The following is an 18,614-nucleotide window of genomic DNA, read 5'->3' on the forward strand; positions in this document are numbered from 1 at the left end:
AATCTTATACAGTCTCGTTTAGTTACACAGATGAGATGAGATTAGATATTTTATTGAAAGTTTAATAAAATATTATTATAATATAATTTTTATTTTAAAATTAAAAAAAATTAAATTATTTATTATATTTTATATAAAAGTTTAAAAAATTTATAATGATTATATGAAATGAGATAGTTTAATTTTATGTGACGCTTGAAAAATGTGCGAACACCTAATTTTTGGCCATCCAAGAACACAAATAACGAGGGCAATTATGAACACAAATAAAGACACATATCAGACCTTTCATTCTCCCAAAATAAGTGAAAACTAACTTTATTCCCTTGGATAACCGATCCATTTGTCATAGATTTACAAATTATCAAAATTGTCACTTAATCCCCTAAGATGTAAGTTGCAACTTCTATATATCCTCTATCAAAATTCAACCGCAAAAATTAAACCAAGCGTCATACAATCTAGCTAATCTTCATCCATATTAACAGTAAAAAAAAGGAAAATTGCAACTTGTATATCAATTTAGACGACTAAGTGACATGTTTAATAATTTGAAAATCATGCAGCAAAATTAGTGACAAATTAAAGGAATAAAGCATTATTTTCTCCGAAAGAAAAAGCATGAATTTGTGAAAAACCCAAAGTAGGGAAAAAAAAAATGCATGTTCACATGATCGTGCAAGCATGCGGGTTGTCATCGCTGAAGAGTGAAGCAATGGCCTCATCGGACGCCACGGCGACTGAATAAACAGAAGGTGTATGGAAGAAAGTGTGGACGCCCGAAGAGGCTCCATTTGTGTGGGTGTCGTAATAATGCTTGACAATGTAAGCTGGGTACTTGTAAAATGAGGCAAAATGAGAGTATCCAGGAAATGGCCATGGCTCCGCTGCTTTTCCAGCTCGCTTGATTGCTTTGAGCACCTTCTTCTCCTCCAAGGCATAGCCTCTCACTGTTATCTTCTGTGTCTCCATTTCTATTTCCACCTCTTCTACACCTGAGAATCAACGTATAAGATCAAAGTTTACATTTTGGAAATCCACCTTGTTTCTTCGTGTGCATGTTTTCGAGTTTTAGACCCATCAATGGTTCTCTTGGGCTGACATGTCTAGACAATAATGGGCTGCTAGCCCCCACCTTTTTCAAAACCCGAGACAAAGGCATTGAACTTTGAAGTCCGAATGACTTGTTTGTAACTGTAGACTTAGCAAGGCCCAGTCGTAAAACCTGGTATGCATATACCCCCACCTTCCCTCCTTCGCATCCCCCTACTCTTCCGGGGAAGAAAAGGAATTTAAAAAGAAGAAAAAGGAAAGCACTCCTCCCTATTGCTAAGAAATACATAAAACGTACCTTTGAGCTTGAAGAGAGCTTTCTTTAACTTACTAGCACATCCCTCACAGTCAAGGTTAGGAACTCTAATCTCCACCATCTGCAAAACCCGTTTTGTCAAATTGTCATTTCCACATTGTGCGTTTGAGAGTGAGATAGAAAGAGAGAGGGCAACTCACAGACATAGTTTGTTGAGCTTCTGAATACAATGAAAACTAGAAAAGTGCAAGGATAACTCTACTTTAGTGAAGAGAATAGAGGGCACTGGCCTTGTCGGTACTCCGGGTATATGACTAGTTAATGAGTTGCGGAGGGTGTTTTAAAGAGGCGCCTTGGGTTTTGAAAATAGATAGAAAGAAAACATGCGAAAAAATTCACGCGTGGAATGGAAAAGCGTGACTTTTCGCCCACTCCAAAGCTAGTGTTCTCTCTTCTCTGTAATCAGTATGCCACGCTCTCTGTGGAATGATGATGGAGGGCACTCCACATATCCGAGCCCCAAAACAATAACAATGGCATGCAGTTATTTGTACGTGTAGGACCCTTCACACTTATTATGGACCCACTTTAATCAAATTCCCAAAGCTTCGCCTCACCAAAACTTGGAGGGGAGAAACCGAGAAACTGTTGTATCCATTATCCCAGGAGTTTCTTGTATAATTTATGGTACTGATTCATTCTATATATACACATCACATTCCATTGGTTCATTTAATGATTTCTTGAGGAAAAATTCGTGTCTCCTACGCTCTCTGAAAGAGAGTAGTCTTCTCCTCGCGATACTGTCCCTCTCCGCATACAAAAGGGCAATGGGCATCAGCCTTAAAGCATCGTAGGGTATTTTTCAGAACAAAGGGACTGTATCTACAGTCACTGAATCAGCTTTTCGACAGTACTCGTAGAACAGGATCGTTAGTTTTAATTAACAAGATGCCAATTGGACGAGCTAAGCTTGGTCCACCTAATTTCCTTTCAAGTTTCAACGGTACCTTTACCTAAGATTGGTCAACATATTGGTATATGAAATTTGGAGCGGTTGATGTCGTGTTTTACAGTCTTAGTAACTCCACGTAATTGGGCTCGATCTAAGTCTTGTTGAGATAGAGATTGGGAGACTCGGGGTACCGTGGTACCTCTGATGTCTAAGTCAGTTACTGGGATGGAGAGAAAAAGAGAAAATCAAGGAAGATATAAGTTAGAGTATGAAAGAGTCTGAATTCCTCCCTGACTGAAGGAGGGAGTATTTATATTTTGTCGGGGCAATCTCGAGATGGAGGTAGTGGGTGTGCAAATCTATACTGGGATCGGGTGTCCCTGTCAACTCCCTGTTGTGCTGCAGACTTACCAGACCTAATTGTGGCTGTTACTGACACCCCAGGAGGCACATCGTGGCATGCTGAGCCTCGGGATGAATTAAATATGGCGTGGCTCCCTGCCATGGCTTGCTCGTCTCTGTCCATTAAATGCAGCGTGTTTTTGATTAGGTACGCCTATCCCTCTGACCTGTCCGGACGCTAGGGTTCAGGAATAGGGGTGTCCCTGAATTACAGCCACTAGTGGTATTTGACTGTCCTACCTTCTGTCCTTTATCCATCGTGCCTTGCCCGATTGTCCTTCTTCATGGGCTGATCTAGCCCACCCAGGCCTTATACTCGGGCCTTGTGGATCAGACCTATTCCCCAAGCCCTGTCCTGGGGATTACTCCCCTCACAAGAATTGAATATTAATATTATATGTAATTTCCGTGGCCATTTGATGGTATTTTAACTTCTCAACTGCTCGAATAATGAAATTAAACTTGATGAGATGGACCACACAAATTCATACACCCCACCTACCTACCTTGGACTCAAGTAGTTAGATATAACAGTAAATGTTCCTTTGCAATACTTGGAAGATTGACATAACGAGGATGATGAAGCAACACGTAATGCTCCTCTGTCTCTTAGAAATTAATGGGCTATTTTAATTTTTTATCCATCCTCTCTAACATTTGTTTTATGAAATTTTGGTTAGGGATTTGATCATGATTCGTAATTCTTCTTTTAGGAGCATAATGATCATTGTTATAATAGTTTCTAGAGAGAAGCTAGCTTTTCAGGGTGACACTCCATATCATATTTCTGTTTTTTAACACAAATCATAATTCTTCCTTTTGGCTTGGCTTCCTTTGTTGCACTAATTTTGAATGAAATTCCTTTACTTTTCTTTTCTTTTTCTAAGGTTTATTCGAGAGCCACGTAGCGATCATGTAGTGTCTTCGGCTATCTCTGGATTAACAACTCATCGTCATAAATATTTTGTGGGTTTATATTTAATTAATTAGTTTCATTTGTTAATTATTGTGTAGATTCCGACAAGTATTGACCAAAATACTTTTCGTGCATAATTTCACTCAATGGAGCAATACCAACTGCGCTTATGTTAAGAATATAATACAGATAATTAAATTTTTTTTTTATTAGTTTAAATTTTTTAGATAAATGGTGAATTCATATAGTATCAGAACAGAGATCTCGACTTCAAATTCTGACTTTACATTTTATCCTATTTAATTAAATATTTCACATGTTGGGTCCACTCATTGAGGGAGAGTCTAACCCACACTTGAAGAAAAATGTTAAGAATATAATACAAATAATTAAATCTATATTTTCTCATCAACTTAAATTTTTGAGATAATTAGAATTTTCATATTTCATAAATGATATTGAGCAAAAACTAGTCATGTTTTTTATTTTTTTCCTAAGCAAACTCTATATATTATAATTAAATGATACATAAATACATGAATAAGGGGTAGGGGATCCGGAGAAACACCATTTGTTAACTAGTGCATCACTATAGAAAAAGAAAAACAAATGTGCATTGGAAACAAATAAATGTCTCATACCCTTCCCCTCTAAGACGGATTCGCACAAAGTGGCAATTTTTATATAATCTGAGCATGGGATTGTAGGCTATGGTGATTACATTTTGTCTTGAAGTGACTGTTGGGGAAGTCCACTGCCTCATGATCTTCACGATCCTGTGGCCAAATAGGACAATTGATCTTATAATAAAAAGTCAAATAAAAAACTCTAACTCCATTGCATTATATATCGTCACAAGATTCCACACTCTCTCAAATGAGTACATGTGATTCTCACATCGGAGACAAAAGTAAAAAAAAGTGGGGTTCATGAGTTGTGGTGGAGAGAGACCGCTAATGGACTAAAGAGGGGTTGGTGATCTTTGGGCGCCAACGGTTCAAAATTTTTATTAAATTCTTTAGATATAGGAGTATTCTAGAAAAATCTAGAAAAAGTTTAGGAAAGTAATAAGGCAAGTAGTAAGATAAAATAAAAAATGGACAAATTACAGTTTGGACCAACTCCAATATATTCCAGAATCTAGGACCGCGTGTGGGGCCCACGTGCCTGTCTCCTTGTAGCCACAACAGTCAGATTTAAAGAATCTGATGGTGGTGAATCTGTTGGTCCGACGCGTGTGTGGTGAGAACATCTACTTGAAGGAGTGGCGTGTAAGGTCGGTCCACTTGCGACGATTATCACGAAACAACCACTTCTTTCCAAAGGATTGACGGTCTTGGAGGAAACTACAGATATTAAATTTTCAGTCATGGAGGAAACAAAACAACCAAGTAAATAGAACTAACTTTATAGACACAGTTTTTCTATATATAATCGGCAGATACAACCGGCATGCAATCGTTTATGTCACGTCAGATTTAAAATGAATTCTTCCTCTCTCATCATCTCGATCTTTCTCTCATCAAGTGTTTTCATGTTACCTATATTTGTATGCCGTTTGTATCATGTGCTTGTAATAAATATTTTTCTGTAGACAATGTAGATAAATGGAAAAATAGAAGGCTTCCCCTGATCCTCTGTAGCAAAAAAAAAAAAAATCAGATTTGGGCTTTAAGACTTTGCTGTTGACCTAAAAAAGATTTAGGCTGGGGAGAGTGCTGTTGACCTTAAAAAAAAGAACCGGTCATGTTGATGATAGACCGTACAATTACGTACCTTCTTTCTAATTCTAGACCAACATCTTCTTGACCTCGAAGAATGACAAAAATACTATCTCGGTCGCTCTTCTGCTAACTGTTACACGTCATTCTCATTCTTTCACTTTTAATCCGATTGGTTTCTGACAAAAACCCTTAAGAACGTCCCACTGACGCCGCCTGTATCTTGTGGATGAAATTTGTGAGCCAAATATTTCCTCCCTGTTATTTAGGGAAAAATTAAAAAAAAAAAAAAAAAAAAAACCTCGCCTAGCCTTCATCTACCTCATGAAAAGAAAAATAATCTTCATCACGCCATAAACACGTAGTACTGTAGATCATGTATGCTACCAACTAATAGTGGCCTAAGAATTGAGAATCTAGATAATGAAATAAGATGAGATAATTTTAAATAAAAGTTAAATAAAATATTATTAGAATATTATTTTTTAATATTATTATTATTTTGAGATTTGAAAAAAATAAATTATTTATTATATTTTATGTGATATTTTGTGTAAAAATTTAAAAAAATTATAAAATTAGTCTACATACAATTCCCAAGTGGGAACTGCTCATGTAAATCCATATAATTATATTTTAAGAAAAATTAAAATTACAATAATATCTTTTTTAAAATGATATTTTTTTCTTTTTTATTCTCATTCATCATTTTATCATCATTCACCAATAAGACTGTATACGCAGTCCTTCACTCAAGACTGTAAATAAAATTTTTCAAATTTTATAATAATAAAATGAGATGAAATATTAAAACCGTTTCTATATCCAAACAGAATCATTACGATGAACCTTGACTTAAGGAATTATTCCAGCAAGATATAAACGCCATAATCTGATTGGGTGAGACTAATCTCAGCTGGAAGATTACTCTTAACAGCAAAGAAATCCATGTCAAATGGCTAAAAACTACCAAGGCTTGTCACTCCAAAAACACGATGTCTATATCATGCACGTTGACCATCATTTTTTTGACTCGGATGAGGTGTGTTTCAACTTGGTCTGAATGAACTACTCGATCGGTACAAAAGCAATGGGTTTGAGGAGGATCAAGACTCTAGCTCCAAACAAATCCGTGTCAATTAATGGCTAAAGAACCAAGGCTTGTCACTCACAAAACACGATGTCTGTGATTCGCGTTTTACACAATTTTCGTGACTCACATGCATGTGTGTTTCAGCTTGGTCTGAATCGTCAACGATATAAAACTTGGCAACTTGCCAGGATATGATCAATTTGAGTTGTGGATTAATACACATACAATTATTTCACAATAAAAAATATAATTACATCACTATATTAAAATAAATTTTAATTTTACATAATTATATATATGAGCTTTCATTTAAGAAAGAGTTATAAAATATTTATAAAAGGAATATTATAAGTTTGTCATTTTTTTTGTAACATAAATAGCTAGGTGTGCTTAAGGCCGATCGAGTAGTACCGTGATAGAAAGAAATGAGATATTAATGCCAATTTAATTGTCCCGGATTTATATATTTTCCTATTAAATTTGATATGGTTTAATATACATAGATCGAAAAGAATTAAATTATCAAAAGATCATGGTGGCTTGCACCATTGCACGATAGCTAGGGAAAATGGAAAAAAAAAAAATAAATAAAATGACAACTTACACAATAAACTGATCATAATGGGCGTAGACGTTAGTCTTCCATCTCATTTCTCCACCAAACAAAACTCATTTGATCCTTGTAATCAATTTTTTTTATTTTCAAACCAACCCAGCAGAAAAGACAAACAAGTGATGAAGATCATTAAATATTAGATCATCCCATGATCTCATTCCATTTTTTATTGGCTTAACTACCATATATATTCCCAACCTCTTAACTGCGCCTCACGTTTCTCTCTCTTCTGTCAATTTCCATTCCTCCCTCCGCCATTTCTTTTGCTTGCGTTTCCGAGTGTACCCGCAGAGAGTTTTGTGTCTTTTCCATTCTCTGTGTACTCTCGAATCTCTCTCGATCTTAATGCTAATTCATCCACCATCTTGTAATTTTCTCCATCAAGTACTCCATTTTCCTGCTCGGCCTGCACATGAACTGTAACCGAAGTCTTCAAGCCAGAGCTAAATTGTATCTCATCTTTGTCCACATATATCTTCCTGCATAATTTGCAAAACCCAAGTTAACAAGATTCATTTGCTTCCGAGACCAACTCAAAACTTCTCGTTGGAAAGCTCTAATCAACCAAACAGTACCAGGGAATATAGTCGAGGAAGCTAGGCCTGACGTGTTTTGTGTGTGTACATGTTTCTTTTGTCCTGCCTCAATATCGTATGAAGAGTTTTCAGAGTAAGCCATGGCAGGAGTACTTGGGGGCTTTATACTGGTTTCAGAAGCATGAACGTCTGGCGATTGTATATGAAGTCAGCTGCTGGATCCTCCGGTATCTTACTGATCTCCTTTGTCCTCCTCCTAGGGTGTTCATCTGTCTTCATCGGCCTCTCTGACGTCGCTCATGTAAGTTTGACTATTCCCGGCCTCTTATTATTGCTGATCCACTCCTTAGATTAATCGTTCTACGATTTGTCAATATCAATATATATATATATATATATATATATATATATATATATATATATATATATGCCATGATGCCTGCCAAACTCGACAATTGGAATCCTTGGTTATTTTTTTTGCAAATATTACAACGTATGGAGCAAACCGAATGACTCAATCCCAATTAAATATTCATATAATGATCACTAAGTTGGGGGACCCCGAATCCAAACTCAACTGCTCAGAATGTAACAATGGATAGACTGTTTTTTCTGTTTCTCAGAAAGAAACAATGGGGTTGGTAGGGGCACTCGTAGGCACATAAAGGGGTGGTTGATCCGACCACTTTGGTTGAGGATGTTCCAAGCCATCTTCGTTTCCATTGGGAGGTTGCCTTAGTAGCAGCCCGGGTCCCAGTCGAAGGTAGACAATTAGCCACTTCATTTACCTCTGGCTCTGGGGTGAGACAATTATATATACAAACAATTATTAGGCAACTTCAATGGTAGATTATATGTAGCTAGCACTCTTATATTATTATAATATATCATATAATTAAAATTATTTATATGTATCAATATTAACTGACATAGTATTCTATGATTGGTTATATTTATACATGACCATACTGCATATATATAATAATAATTTTTTCAACTAAAGACACTGTTTCATGTGTAATATGGCCTAGCTTAAGTGTGGACCAAATATTTTAGTTGTCTTCGGGTGGGGATTTAAGCCAATATTATTCATGATCATTGAGAGGAAAACACTTAAAGTCTTAATCTCGAAAAATAGAGTTAGGTGCGTATTATAAGGATGATAGCTTTGTTATTGGTTATATATCCTTTATTTTTGTGATCAATTAACTACTTCGTTGGAACTTTTTTTTTGGACCATTTGTTACGAATTTGAAATTCCATAGACATTAATATGTTAGTTATTCCAAGTACCCCTCTATCGTAACAGATATATCTATCAATTAACTCAACAAATTAGTTAGTTGTCAAGCATGCAATTAATTTAATAATTAAGTAATAACATAGAATAAATAAAGTGCGTAACACCAATTTTGGTTACAAAGGAAAATCTTTTAAAGAACTCTTCAAAGATAAAACTCTATGGTGCAGCCAAACTCAGAAAAGTCAATTTTATTAAGTGAAAATCAATTACAAGTAATTTTTCAATTACAAAATCTTTGTAACTAGACTTTCTTACTTGCCTAGACAAACGATCCGTTTGTCTTCTACTGCAGTAGCAGCCAGAACTTCTGGCGATCTTCAACCTATTGACTACCCTACTGGAACTCCAGTGGCTAAACTCAGTCACTTCAACTTCGACTCGGAGTATGCATGCACTCAAAGAGAAAAAAAGAAAAAAAGTAGAAAATTCTTCCCAAGAATTTTCTCACACTCAAGCACTTGGATCTCTCTCCAATCTCCAAGCTCTTAGAAATAACTGATCAAAAAGCACTTCCCTCAGCCGAGATCCTCATTTAAATAATATGCCTAGTATTTGATCTGCAGTAGGACACTACTGACATATTGACTTTGTTAGGAATTTGAGGCATAGTAGGAATCTGCTGACTGGAGGATCTGCTGGGAACAAGTTTGTTGACACCAGGTGCTAAGTCTTCTCAGTAGATATAGTTTTCATTCAACTAGATAGTTTCAGACTCCTTGAAATTTAGATACACACACTTGACTTATCTAAAACATTATCTAATAATTTCTAAATATACTTCAAATGTTTATAGATAAAATCAAAGTGATTTACATTCATCCAACTTACAAAGTATCAAATAATCTTTACCCATCTAGTCACCTAGTCTTGGCCAAAATCTTGCATTTATAATCTCCTCCTTTAACGGATTGGTGACAAAAATCAGTTTGATGAATGTAGTATGTACCTGAAACAAAAACAACTAGCAGACCAAGATCTCGTGAAGAAAATCTTAATACAGTAATGAAAAGAAATGACATAGAACATTAATTGAAATTAGTCTCAACAAAACCAAAGGTTAGATGTAATCTAATCTTAATAAAATTCTGTTCTAGTCATTATTAATAACCATGTTCAGTAAGCAAGAAATCAAGACATTGTTTAGCTAGATTACATCCCAAAATAAGCAAAATAGTTTCTGAACTAAAATATCAAACATAAACTTAAACTCCCGTTTGCTGCTACTGCGACTCCCCCTCACTTTTTACCCACCCTTCACAAAAAACATTCAACTCCCCCTCAGCAATACACTTACTCTAACTCTCACTAAATTTCATAATACTAAAAAAATCAATTAATCTGCTCCTCTAATATCTACTCTTAAAATTCATTCAACTCCCCCTCAGCAACACACTTAATTCTCCTCATTTTTGTCACAAATTTGTCAAGGTTTAAAGCTCATCCTCATCAGAATTAGAAGAATAAATACCAAACATATATGTGCCGAGATGAGGACACTAAGAAAGATCTTGATTTGACACTACAAAAACTCCCTATGACCTTAACTCAACCATGCATTTTGATAAACCTAATGTATGAATATGAATGCATGTCAAGCAATGAGCAAATGATTAAAACAACTTGGTTGAGACAAAAATCCAAACACTTGGTGGGCACTACTTGAAAAGCGAGATGAACAATGTCGTAACTCACACAAAAACCATCCTTAATACATAAAAATTAGGATATACCCACTACAAGAGCAAATATAGATAACCAAACTATAAACAAAATCCAATCCGAAACCCAATATACCACACTAGCACCGCACAATTACACTATAAGAAAATCCCAAAATCAATGCATGACCAAGCCCTAGGTAAGATAGAGGAAGAGTATGTGGTACTTACTGTGTAGGCGAGGAAGTCTGTGTGATTACTAAGCTTTGAAGAACTCAAATACAATAGGATTGAAAATAGGGGTTCAACTATGGCTCACAAAGAGTGAGGGTGCCGTGGGTGTGGGTGAGAGAGAGTATCGGGGAGTCTAGGTCTATCACATGCTATATTACTTAAGTCACTAAGTGACTTCCCGTACCATGCACTAGTACATATCTTAGTGTGCCATTGGGACTTAAGCCAATAAAACAGAGACCCATTCCCAAATAAACAACCACTATTTCTAGGCTTATGCAAAAGAAGGTAAAATAAACAAAACTTGACATAGACCAAATAACCCAACAAAAAAAAAATATGTATATATACAAATAAAAGATTAAAACTGATTGACCCCAAAAAACTATTTTCGAAAAATTATTTTCCCTTGTTTTTTTCTTTTCTAATCATTGAGTCAATGAATATGCCTAAGTGCATCACAAATCCAAGCATAGTGTCATCACATAGCCAAAAAAAATAAAATACACTCTTTTATTTGTAACAATCACAATAGTTGTTTACACCTCATAAGTTTATCAATATCAAAGTTTATGTGAGTGTGTGGGTGAGAATACTTACTTCAAGGAATCATCTATATATATATATATATATATATATTTTTTTTTTTTCATTTTTTTTCTTCTTTCTTTCCATAGATACTCCCAAGAGATTGTCTCTTACCTTAAAAGTCAAACTTCATGCTAGAGTCTAAATACTTGAAAGAGTATCTCCTCCAAACACAAATTTGCACAACCCTTTGATATGTCTATTTTTTTTCATCTTTTTTCACAATAATTAGAGCAATGATTTATATATATATATATATATATATATAAGGACTTCATAGATAGATCCGTGTAAGGTGTTTGTCTTTTTTCGCAATGATTAAGCACTGACTTTTTCTATATGGATCAACGATTTATGTTTGGAAAGTGGAAATCTCTTGCGTATTAGGTTTAACTAGTATTAGTCAATTTAAGGCATAGACTCCTCCTTTGATAAGCAACTTTTAAATAATTATGGAATATAATAATAAAGAATGTGAAAATAAGTTCCTCACAGTGCATTATACTTTGACTTTGTCAAGATGAACCATAAGGTTAAGATACACAAAATTGAATGCACAAAATAGAGAGATACTTCAGTTCAAGGAATGAAAGTGTGAGGATCCGAGTACTTAAGACTTGACACACCAAGCATGCCCTTTGCTCAACTAAACAAAATTCAAGCTGAGATACAAACTAGAAAAATAGAAGACAACTCAATTAAACCAAATAAAATGAGATGCAAAAAAATAAAATAATGTGAAATGCATGTCCTAAACTAATTATATGCAAGGAATGCAAGAACATGCAATTGGACCTATCAATTAATGTGACACAGCATCTTCTTTGACTACCCACTTTGTTTTAAATTTTGAGGTCATCTCTGCATCATCACAACTTTTTGTGGTCTTATCCTTGTTGCCAAGATAAAATTTAGACAATTCACATACCTTAACACTTATAGTGTTTATTTGTTAGCTTAACTCTTAGACTTGATTTCCAAGTGTCTTTACATTTTTTTTTTTATTTTCTTTCATCTCTATTTTTCTGTATTTTACTCAAATTAAAGTAATGTGGCCTTATATGGCCAAAAATACCACAATGATGACAAGTAGAAATAAACTTACCTTCGAACTTACTTTGATTAATCTTCCTTGACGTTGATCTTTCATAAGAGGCTCTCAGAATGTTAGATTTTGACACAGTTTTTTTTGGAGCATCCTCACATTGGCTTCCTTTAATAAAATAATACGTTTTGATGAAGTGACAGAGGATAATGAGCTTTGAAGTTCTTTGCTGTGGGAAGTCATGTATCTCAAACCCATGTGATCACAGCTAGAATTTTTGAAAGCTCAACATCTCATTTAATTTCTGAGTTGCAGTTTTTTTTTTTTTTTTTTTGGTATTCTTGAACTTTTTCCAATTCCTTTTCAAGTACTCCTTGTTGAGTATATAACTCTGATACTTCAATTTCAGATATCTTTAGTGCCTCAGATAGGTTACTCTTCTCATTTTCCACAGCTGTGAGCTTTTTATATAGCTTTTTATTTAATTTTTGCAATTTGACTACTTCCTCACATAGATCATTGTAGGGTTCTTGTAAACTTAGCTCATAATCAACCACAACTAGAGCAACCTCTGAATCACTATCATCATCATCACTTTCAGATTTGGTTAGATTAACATCAGAAAATTCACTAACAACAGCAGAGAAGGCTATAAATGAAGTTTTATCCTCAGATGATGAACTGAAATTTTCAAAATCAGAACCGTTACTAAGTGTGGCGTTAAGAGCTTTTCATTTGGTTCTTTTAAAGTTTGGACACTTAATTCTTATGTGACTATAACTTGAGCATTCATGACACTTAAGTTTATCTTTTTGCTCAAATTTATCTTTGTTCTATTTTTCAAAATCACTCTTTTTAGCAGAAAATTCCTTACCTCTCTTTTACTTTCCATTTGTTCTCTTGTTAAATAAGAATTTACTGAATTTCCTTGCAATGAAATCTATATCCTCATCATTCATATTTTTTTTATCAAAAAAACATCTTGATTTTCTTTCACAATTTTGAAAGCAATGAACTTACATTTTTTTGTTTGAGGAAGAGATGACTCATATGTTTGTAAGGAGCCAACTAGTTCTTCAACCTTAATAGCATCCAAATCCTTTTTTTTTTTTTTCAATAGTTGTAACTCTTGGATGAAATCTTTCAGACAATCTTAAAATCTTTCTCACGACCCTTAAATCCTCCACATTCTCGTTGAGATTAAACCTTGAATTCAAAATATCGTTAAGTTTAGTATAGAAATCATTAAAACTTTCATCTTTCAACATCTTAATCTTTTCAATTTTTAAGGTTAGCAATTATAATTTTGAATTTTTTTACAATCCTTGTCCCCTCATGTTTAATCTCCAAGATATCCCAAACTTCTTTAGCAATCTCACTCATTGAGGTGATCTCATCTCTTATCCAAACATCAATAGTTTCTCAAATTTAATCCATCATCGCTCAACTGCATACCACACATGTTCATCCAATGGCTTGAGGAAAACTCTCATACGAACTTTCCAATATATATAGTTTTCTCCATCAAAGTGTGGCGGGATATATAACAACGACGACATGATATACAGGGGCACAGATCACACTCGAATGAGTTAACCACTCTCTGATGCCAATTGAAATTACCCAAGTACTCCTGTATCACAACGAAAATATTTACCAATTCACTCAACAAATTGGTTAGTCTTTAAGCATGTAATTAATTTAATAATTAAACAATAACATAGAATAAATAAAATGCGTAACACTAATTTTGGTTACGAAAGAAAAACCCGTTGAAGAACTCTATGGAGCAGCCAAAACTAAAGTCAATTTTATTAGGTGAAAATCAATTACAAGTAACTTTCCAATTACAAAACTTTTGTAACTAAACTCTTACTTGCCCAGACGAACGACTCGTTTGTTTTCTACTGCAGTAGCAGCCAGAACCTCTAGTGATCTTCAACGTATCGACTTCCCTCTTACAACTCGAATGGCTAAATTTAGTCACTTCAACTCCGACCCAGAGTATGCACTTACTCAAAGAAAGAAAGGGAAAAAAAAACAATAAAAAATCCTTCACAAGAATTCTCTCACACTCAAGCACTTGGACCTCTCTCCAATCTCCAAGCTCTAAAAAATAACTGACCAAAAATCACTTCCCTCAATCGAAATCCTCATTTAAATAATCTACTAAGTATTTGATTTGCAGTATGACTCTATTGACGGATTGAATATATTAGGAATTTGAGGCACAGTAAGAATTTGCTGATGGGAAGACTTTGTTGGGAACGAGTTTGCTGACGCTTCTGTTGACACCAGGCACTAAATCTTCTCAACGGATATAGTTTCCATTCAACTGGATAATTTTAGCTAGACTCATTGAATTTGGGATACACACACTCTTAACTTATCTAAAACATTATCTAATAATTTCTAATACACTTCAAATATTTATAGATAAAATCAAAGTGATTTATATTCATCCAACTTATAAAGCATCAAATAATTTTTATCTATCTAGTCACTTAGTCCTAACCAAAATCTTACACTTACAGTTATGAATTAAATAGAATATGGTACTAAAGACATTCATGTGTTCCTTGTCACAGAGTGTAACGAGCAGTAGTAGTTCAGCTTCGAAACCTACACTATCAACCACATCATCCTCCATGTACCCTAAAAGAAACCTCGATATCCCTAAAAATGCCTCCAAACAAATTGAGATACCACTCGATTGTCCAGCCTACGACCAGACACAAACTTGTCCTTCAAACTACCCAAACATCCTCGACCCCAAAGAATATCGCGACCATTCATCAGCCCTCACGTGTCCAGACTACTTCCGTTGGATCCACGAAGATCTACGGCCCTGGGCCCACACAGGGATCACAAGGGAGATGTTGGAGAGAGCTAAAACGACATCCACTTTTAGGCTGATCATAGTGGAGGGGAAGGTTTACGTGGAGAAATATCGTAGAGCGTTTCAGACAAGAGATGTTTTTACGCTGTGGGGGATCTTACAGATGCTACGGAGGAATCCAGGGAAAGTGCCAAACTTGGAGCTTATGTTTGATTGTGGCGATGAACCGACGATCAGGAAAAGCAATTATCAAGGGCCCAATGCCACGTGCCCACCGCCCCTCTTTCGTTATTGTGGGACTGATGATAAACTGGATATTCCTTTCCCAGATTGGTCCTTTTGGGGATGGTAAGATTATCATAAGATCTTTTCTTCTTCTTTTTTCTCTTTTTACTTTTAAACGAATGTAAATCAAATATTAATAATAGCATTAATATTTAATGGAATGAAATTTAATGGCCGGGCAGTAGCTCCAGCAAGTAGATCGAGCCACCCCCGGCCCATGTTCCTAAAATGTTACGTGGTATATATGTGTTTTTTTTTTTTTTTTAAATATATATATATATATATATATTGGATTTTAGAAATTCTCAGGACCAAACTTCAGATATTTAAGCAAAATGCAGGGGCTAACTTTTAAGTTTCAGCAGAAATATAAATGTAGAAAATTTCAAACTTTATATAAAAATAAAATAGGGTAAATATAGATTTTTGGGGAGTCAAGAGATGCTTTAAAAAATTATAATGAATATAGATATTTATTTTTTTAAAATAGGGAAACTACAGTGGATAATCTTAGCTTATAGGAGGAATTAAATTTCTAGAAATACAGTTTTTATTTGGTGACATTTAATTAATTCCCTGAAAAGTCCTTAATTAAATGGTACCGCTCATCATGTGTAGGCCTGAGATCAATATAAAGCCTTGGGAAATATTGTTGAAGGACATAGAAGAAGGAAACAAGAAGAAACGATGGATGGATAGGGAACCATATGCTTACTGGAAGGGTAATCCGGAGGTTTCTCTATCGAGGCATCAGCTCCTCAAATGTAATGTCTCGGACACTCAGGATTGGAATGCTCGCATATATGTCCAGGTAACTTTTTTTTTTTTTTTTCCTACTTTTATTTGTGAGATGAATATGAACCGAAGGAACAAACAAAAGAAAAGAACTGTATTTTGGGTTTTTTTTTTTTACACACCAAAGCATATTTTACACGTCAAAACAATTCTTTTTTATCTTTTAGAATAATTTTCATAAAATAATTTATATGTATATTTAAAAAATAAAAAATCACAAGAAAATCCCGACAAGCAATTAAATAAGAGTAAAGGGTTGTACAAATCATTTTCCCTGAGGAAAAGAGAGCAACAACAAAGAAGAGCAACGATGTGTTGTCACTTGTGACTAATAACACAAAGTAGGTGGCAACTTTCCCTTATATATTACGGCACCCATTTGCAGGATTGGAAGCGAGAATCACGGGAAGGGTACAAGCAATCGGACTTGGCTAGCCAATGCACTCATAGGTACTGAAAAATAAAAATTTCCCACTGCCTTTCTGCTTTTGTGGGTGGCACGAGTTTTTAGTTTCAGTACCTTTTTTTTTTTTTTTAATAACACTAACGAATTATGCATCTTTTTTAGTAACACTAATGAATTATGCATCTATATATTTATATAATATGACTTTAAATTAGGTTACATTGTTTGTAAAAAAAAATAAATAAATTAGGTTGCATTAGATTATATATATCTAAAAATTTGAATATCTATGAACAGTATTTTTATAAATTTGAAGATGCATTGATCACTCTCTAAATCTTATTTTATTATTATTTAACTTAAAAATGCATAATCTAATGTTAAAGTTTTTCTTGATATTCAAAATAAATTTCTAAAAGATATGATTTTGCTTATGCATATAGAGAAATCAAGCTAGTGCTCTTAGCATGTATAATTTTTGTACACTTATTTAAGAAAAAAAAAAGTTATAATATTAAAAAATAATTTTTTTATATGAGTTTTATAATTATTCATTTTTTTAAAAAGAGTATACCAAGAGTTGCAAAATTCAAAATTGTGAAGATCATCTCTCTTGTTTACTATATTCCATGTATGCTCACTTTATCATCCATGTCCTTTCACCTTAACGATTTCTCTTCGTTTCTTCCTGTCATACATATATGCAGGTATAAGATTTATATTGAGGGCATTGCCTGGTCTGTGAGTGAAAAGTACATTCTTGCCTGCGATTCTGTTAGCTTACTGGTAAAGCCCCACTATCATGATTTCTTCACGAGAAGTTTGATGCCATTGCACCACTACTGGCCTGCAAGGGATGATGACAAGTGCAGATCTATTGCGTTTGCTGTCGACTGGGGCAACACCCACAAACAAAAGGTATATATATTTATAAAAGAAATTGATAGTTACAGTCGTGAATGTGTAAATGCTGCACAATTATTTTGAAAAAAATGAATATATACAGGACTCATATGAAAAAAAATATTAATTTTTTAATAGTAGACCATATTATTTTTTAAAGCTATTGCGCGACGCTTGCATACTCTACGACTGCATATAGCATTACTCGTATTATATATTATTATTATTACTTGAGCTTGTTGATGAGCAGATCATGTCAAATTATGCGTAGTAGTTCCTTAATTCACAATGTTTTAATACTTAAAGTGAAAGCTTTGTTTAAGTTTTACGTTAGCCCTCGTGTACGTGCATAGGAATCATGGTGCATGTAGAGGATAAAATTTCGAGGAAGAATTGAATTTTCGGCCCATTTTTTGGTCAACTTTGATTGCATGTTTCATACTTCTCTTATTAATAACTTGCGCTTAATTATTCTTGGATTATTCAGGCGAAAGGAATTGGGAAGGCAGCCACTAAATTCGTTCAAGAGGAGCTGAAGATGGAATATGTCTATGATTACATGTTTCATCTTTTGAATGAGTATGCTAAGCTATTAACATTCAATCCCATTAGACCTGCAAATGCTGTTGAACTCTGTGCAGAGACAATAGCTTGCCCAGCACAAGGATTGCAGAAGAAATTCTTTATGGAATCAATGGTAAAAGGCCCCACATACTCAAGTCCATGCACCATGCCTCCTCCATATGATGCCTCGTCTCTTCATGCTTTCTTGAAGAGAAAGGAAAGCTCAATAAAACAAGTGGAATTATGGGAGGATAATTTTTGGGTAAATCGTACCAAGCAGTCTTAGAAGGTTTCTTCTTCAGTTTATAGGCATTATACTCGTGAGGATTCACAATTCCTAGAAATATTAGACAGGCAACATTAAATCATAAATGAGTCCATGTTGGTATCTTTTAATAGATAGTATTAATTGTAATTTTTCTTACCATGACCGTTGCTTTTCTATA

At 34.5% G+C, this 18,614-nt stretch overlaps 2 protein-coding genes across 3 annotated transcripts; one reads left to right on the plus strand and one right to left on the minus strand.

Annotated features, from left to right (window-relative positions):
* Positions 1 to 267: 267 nt before the first annotated feature.
* On the minus strand, positions 268 to 1,665 carry LOC121248450 (heavy metal-associated isoprenylated plant protein 31). Of its 2 annotated transcripts, none has more exons than XM_041146921.1 (3): positions 1,510 to 1,665; positions 1,352 to 1,430; positions 268 to 995 (listed from the first exon to the last, which is right to left on the minus strand). In XM_041146921.1, exons 1-3 carry the CDS (start codon positions 1,513 to 1,515, stop codon positions 667 to 669), a joined length of 414 nt encoding a protein of 137 aa, XP_041002855.1. In that variant the 5' UTR covers positions 1,516 to 1,665; the 3' UTR covers positions 268 to 666. The 2 variants fall into 2 exon arrangements, with proteins under 2 accessions (XP_041002855.1, XP_041002856.1); XM_041146922.1 differs by having other exon boundaries at positions 1,514 to 1,645.
* A 5,895-nt stretch (positions 1,666 to 7,560) lies between these two features.
* On the plus strand, positions 7,561 to 18,614 carry LOC121248449 (O-glucosyltransferase rumi homolog). Its single transcript, XM_041146920.1, has 6 exons — positions 7,561 to 7,849; positions 14,965 to 15,563; positions 16,119 to 16,311; positions 16,681 to 16,745; positions 17,409 to 17,619; positions 18,092 to 18,614. Exons 1-6 carry the CDS (start codon positions 7,730 to 7,732, stop codon positions 18,452 to 18,454), a joined length of 1,551 nt encoding a protein of 516 aa, XP_041002854.1. The 5' UTR covers positions 7,561 to 7,729; the 3' UTR covers positions 18,455 to 18,614.

The sequence above is a fragment of the Juglans microcarpa x Juglans regia genome, chromosome 2D (genome assembly GCF_004785595.1).
Source record: "Juglans microcarpa x Juglans regia isolate MS1-56 chromosome 2D, Jm3101_v1.0, whole genome shotgun sequence".
In the NCBI taxonomy this organism is placed as follows: Eukaryota; Viridiplantae; Streptophyta; class Magnoliopsida; order Fagales; family Juglandaceae; genus Juglans; species Juglans microcarpa x Juglans regia.

What these genes read in the sequence shown, in the direction of transcription:
- LOC121248450 (XM_041146921.1), bottom strand. An exon ending in AGCTCTCTTCAAGCTCAAAG is followed by an intron (nt 996 to 1,351) that starts GTACGTTTTATG and finishes GTTGATTCTCAG; the next exon opens with GTGTAGAAGAGGTGGAAATA.
- LOC121248449 (XM_041146920.1), top strand. Translation starts at nt 7,730, where the DNA reads ATGAACGTCTGGCGATTGTATATGAAGTCAGCTGCTGGATCCTCCGGT. An exon ending in GATTGGTCCTTTTGGGGATG is followed by an intron (nt 15,564 to 16,118) that starts GTAAGATTATCA and finishes CATCATGTGTAG; the next exon opens with GCCTGAGATCAATATAAAGC. An exon ending in GCTAGCCAATGCACTCATAG is followed by an intron (nt 16,746 to 17,408) that starts GTACTGAAAAAT and finishes ACATATATGCAG; the next exon opens with GTATAAGATTTATATTGAGG.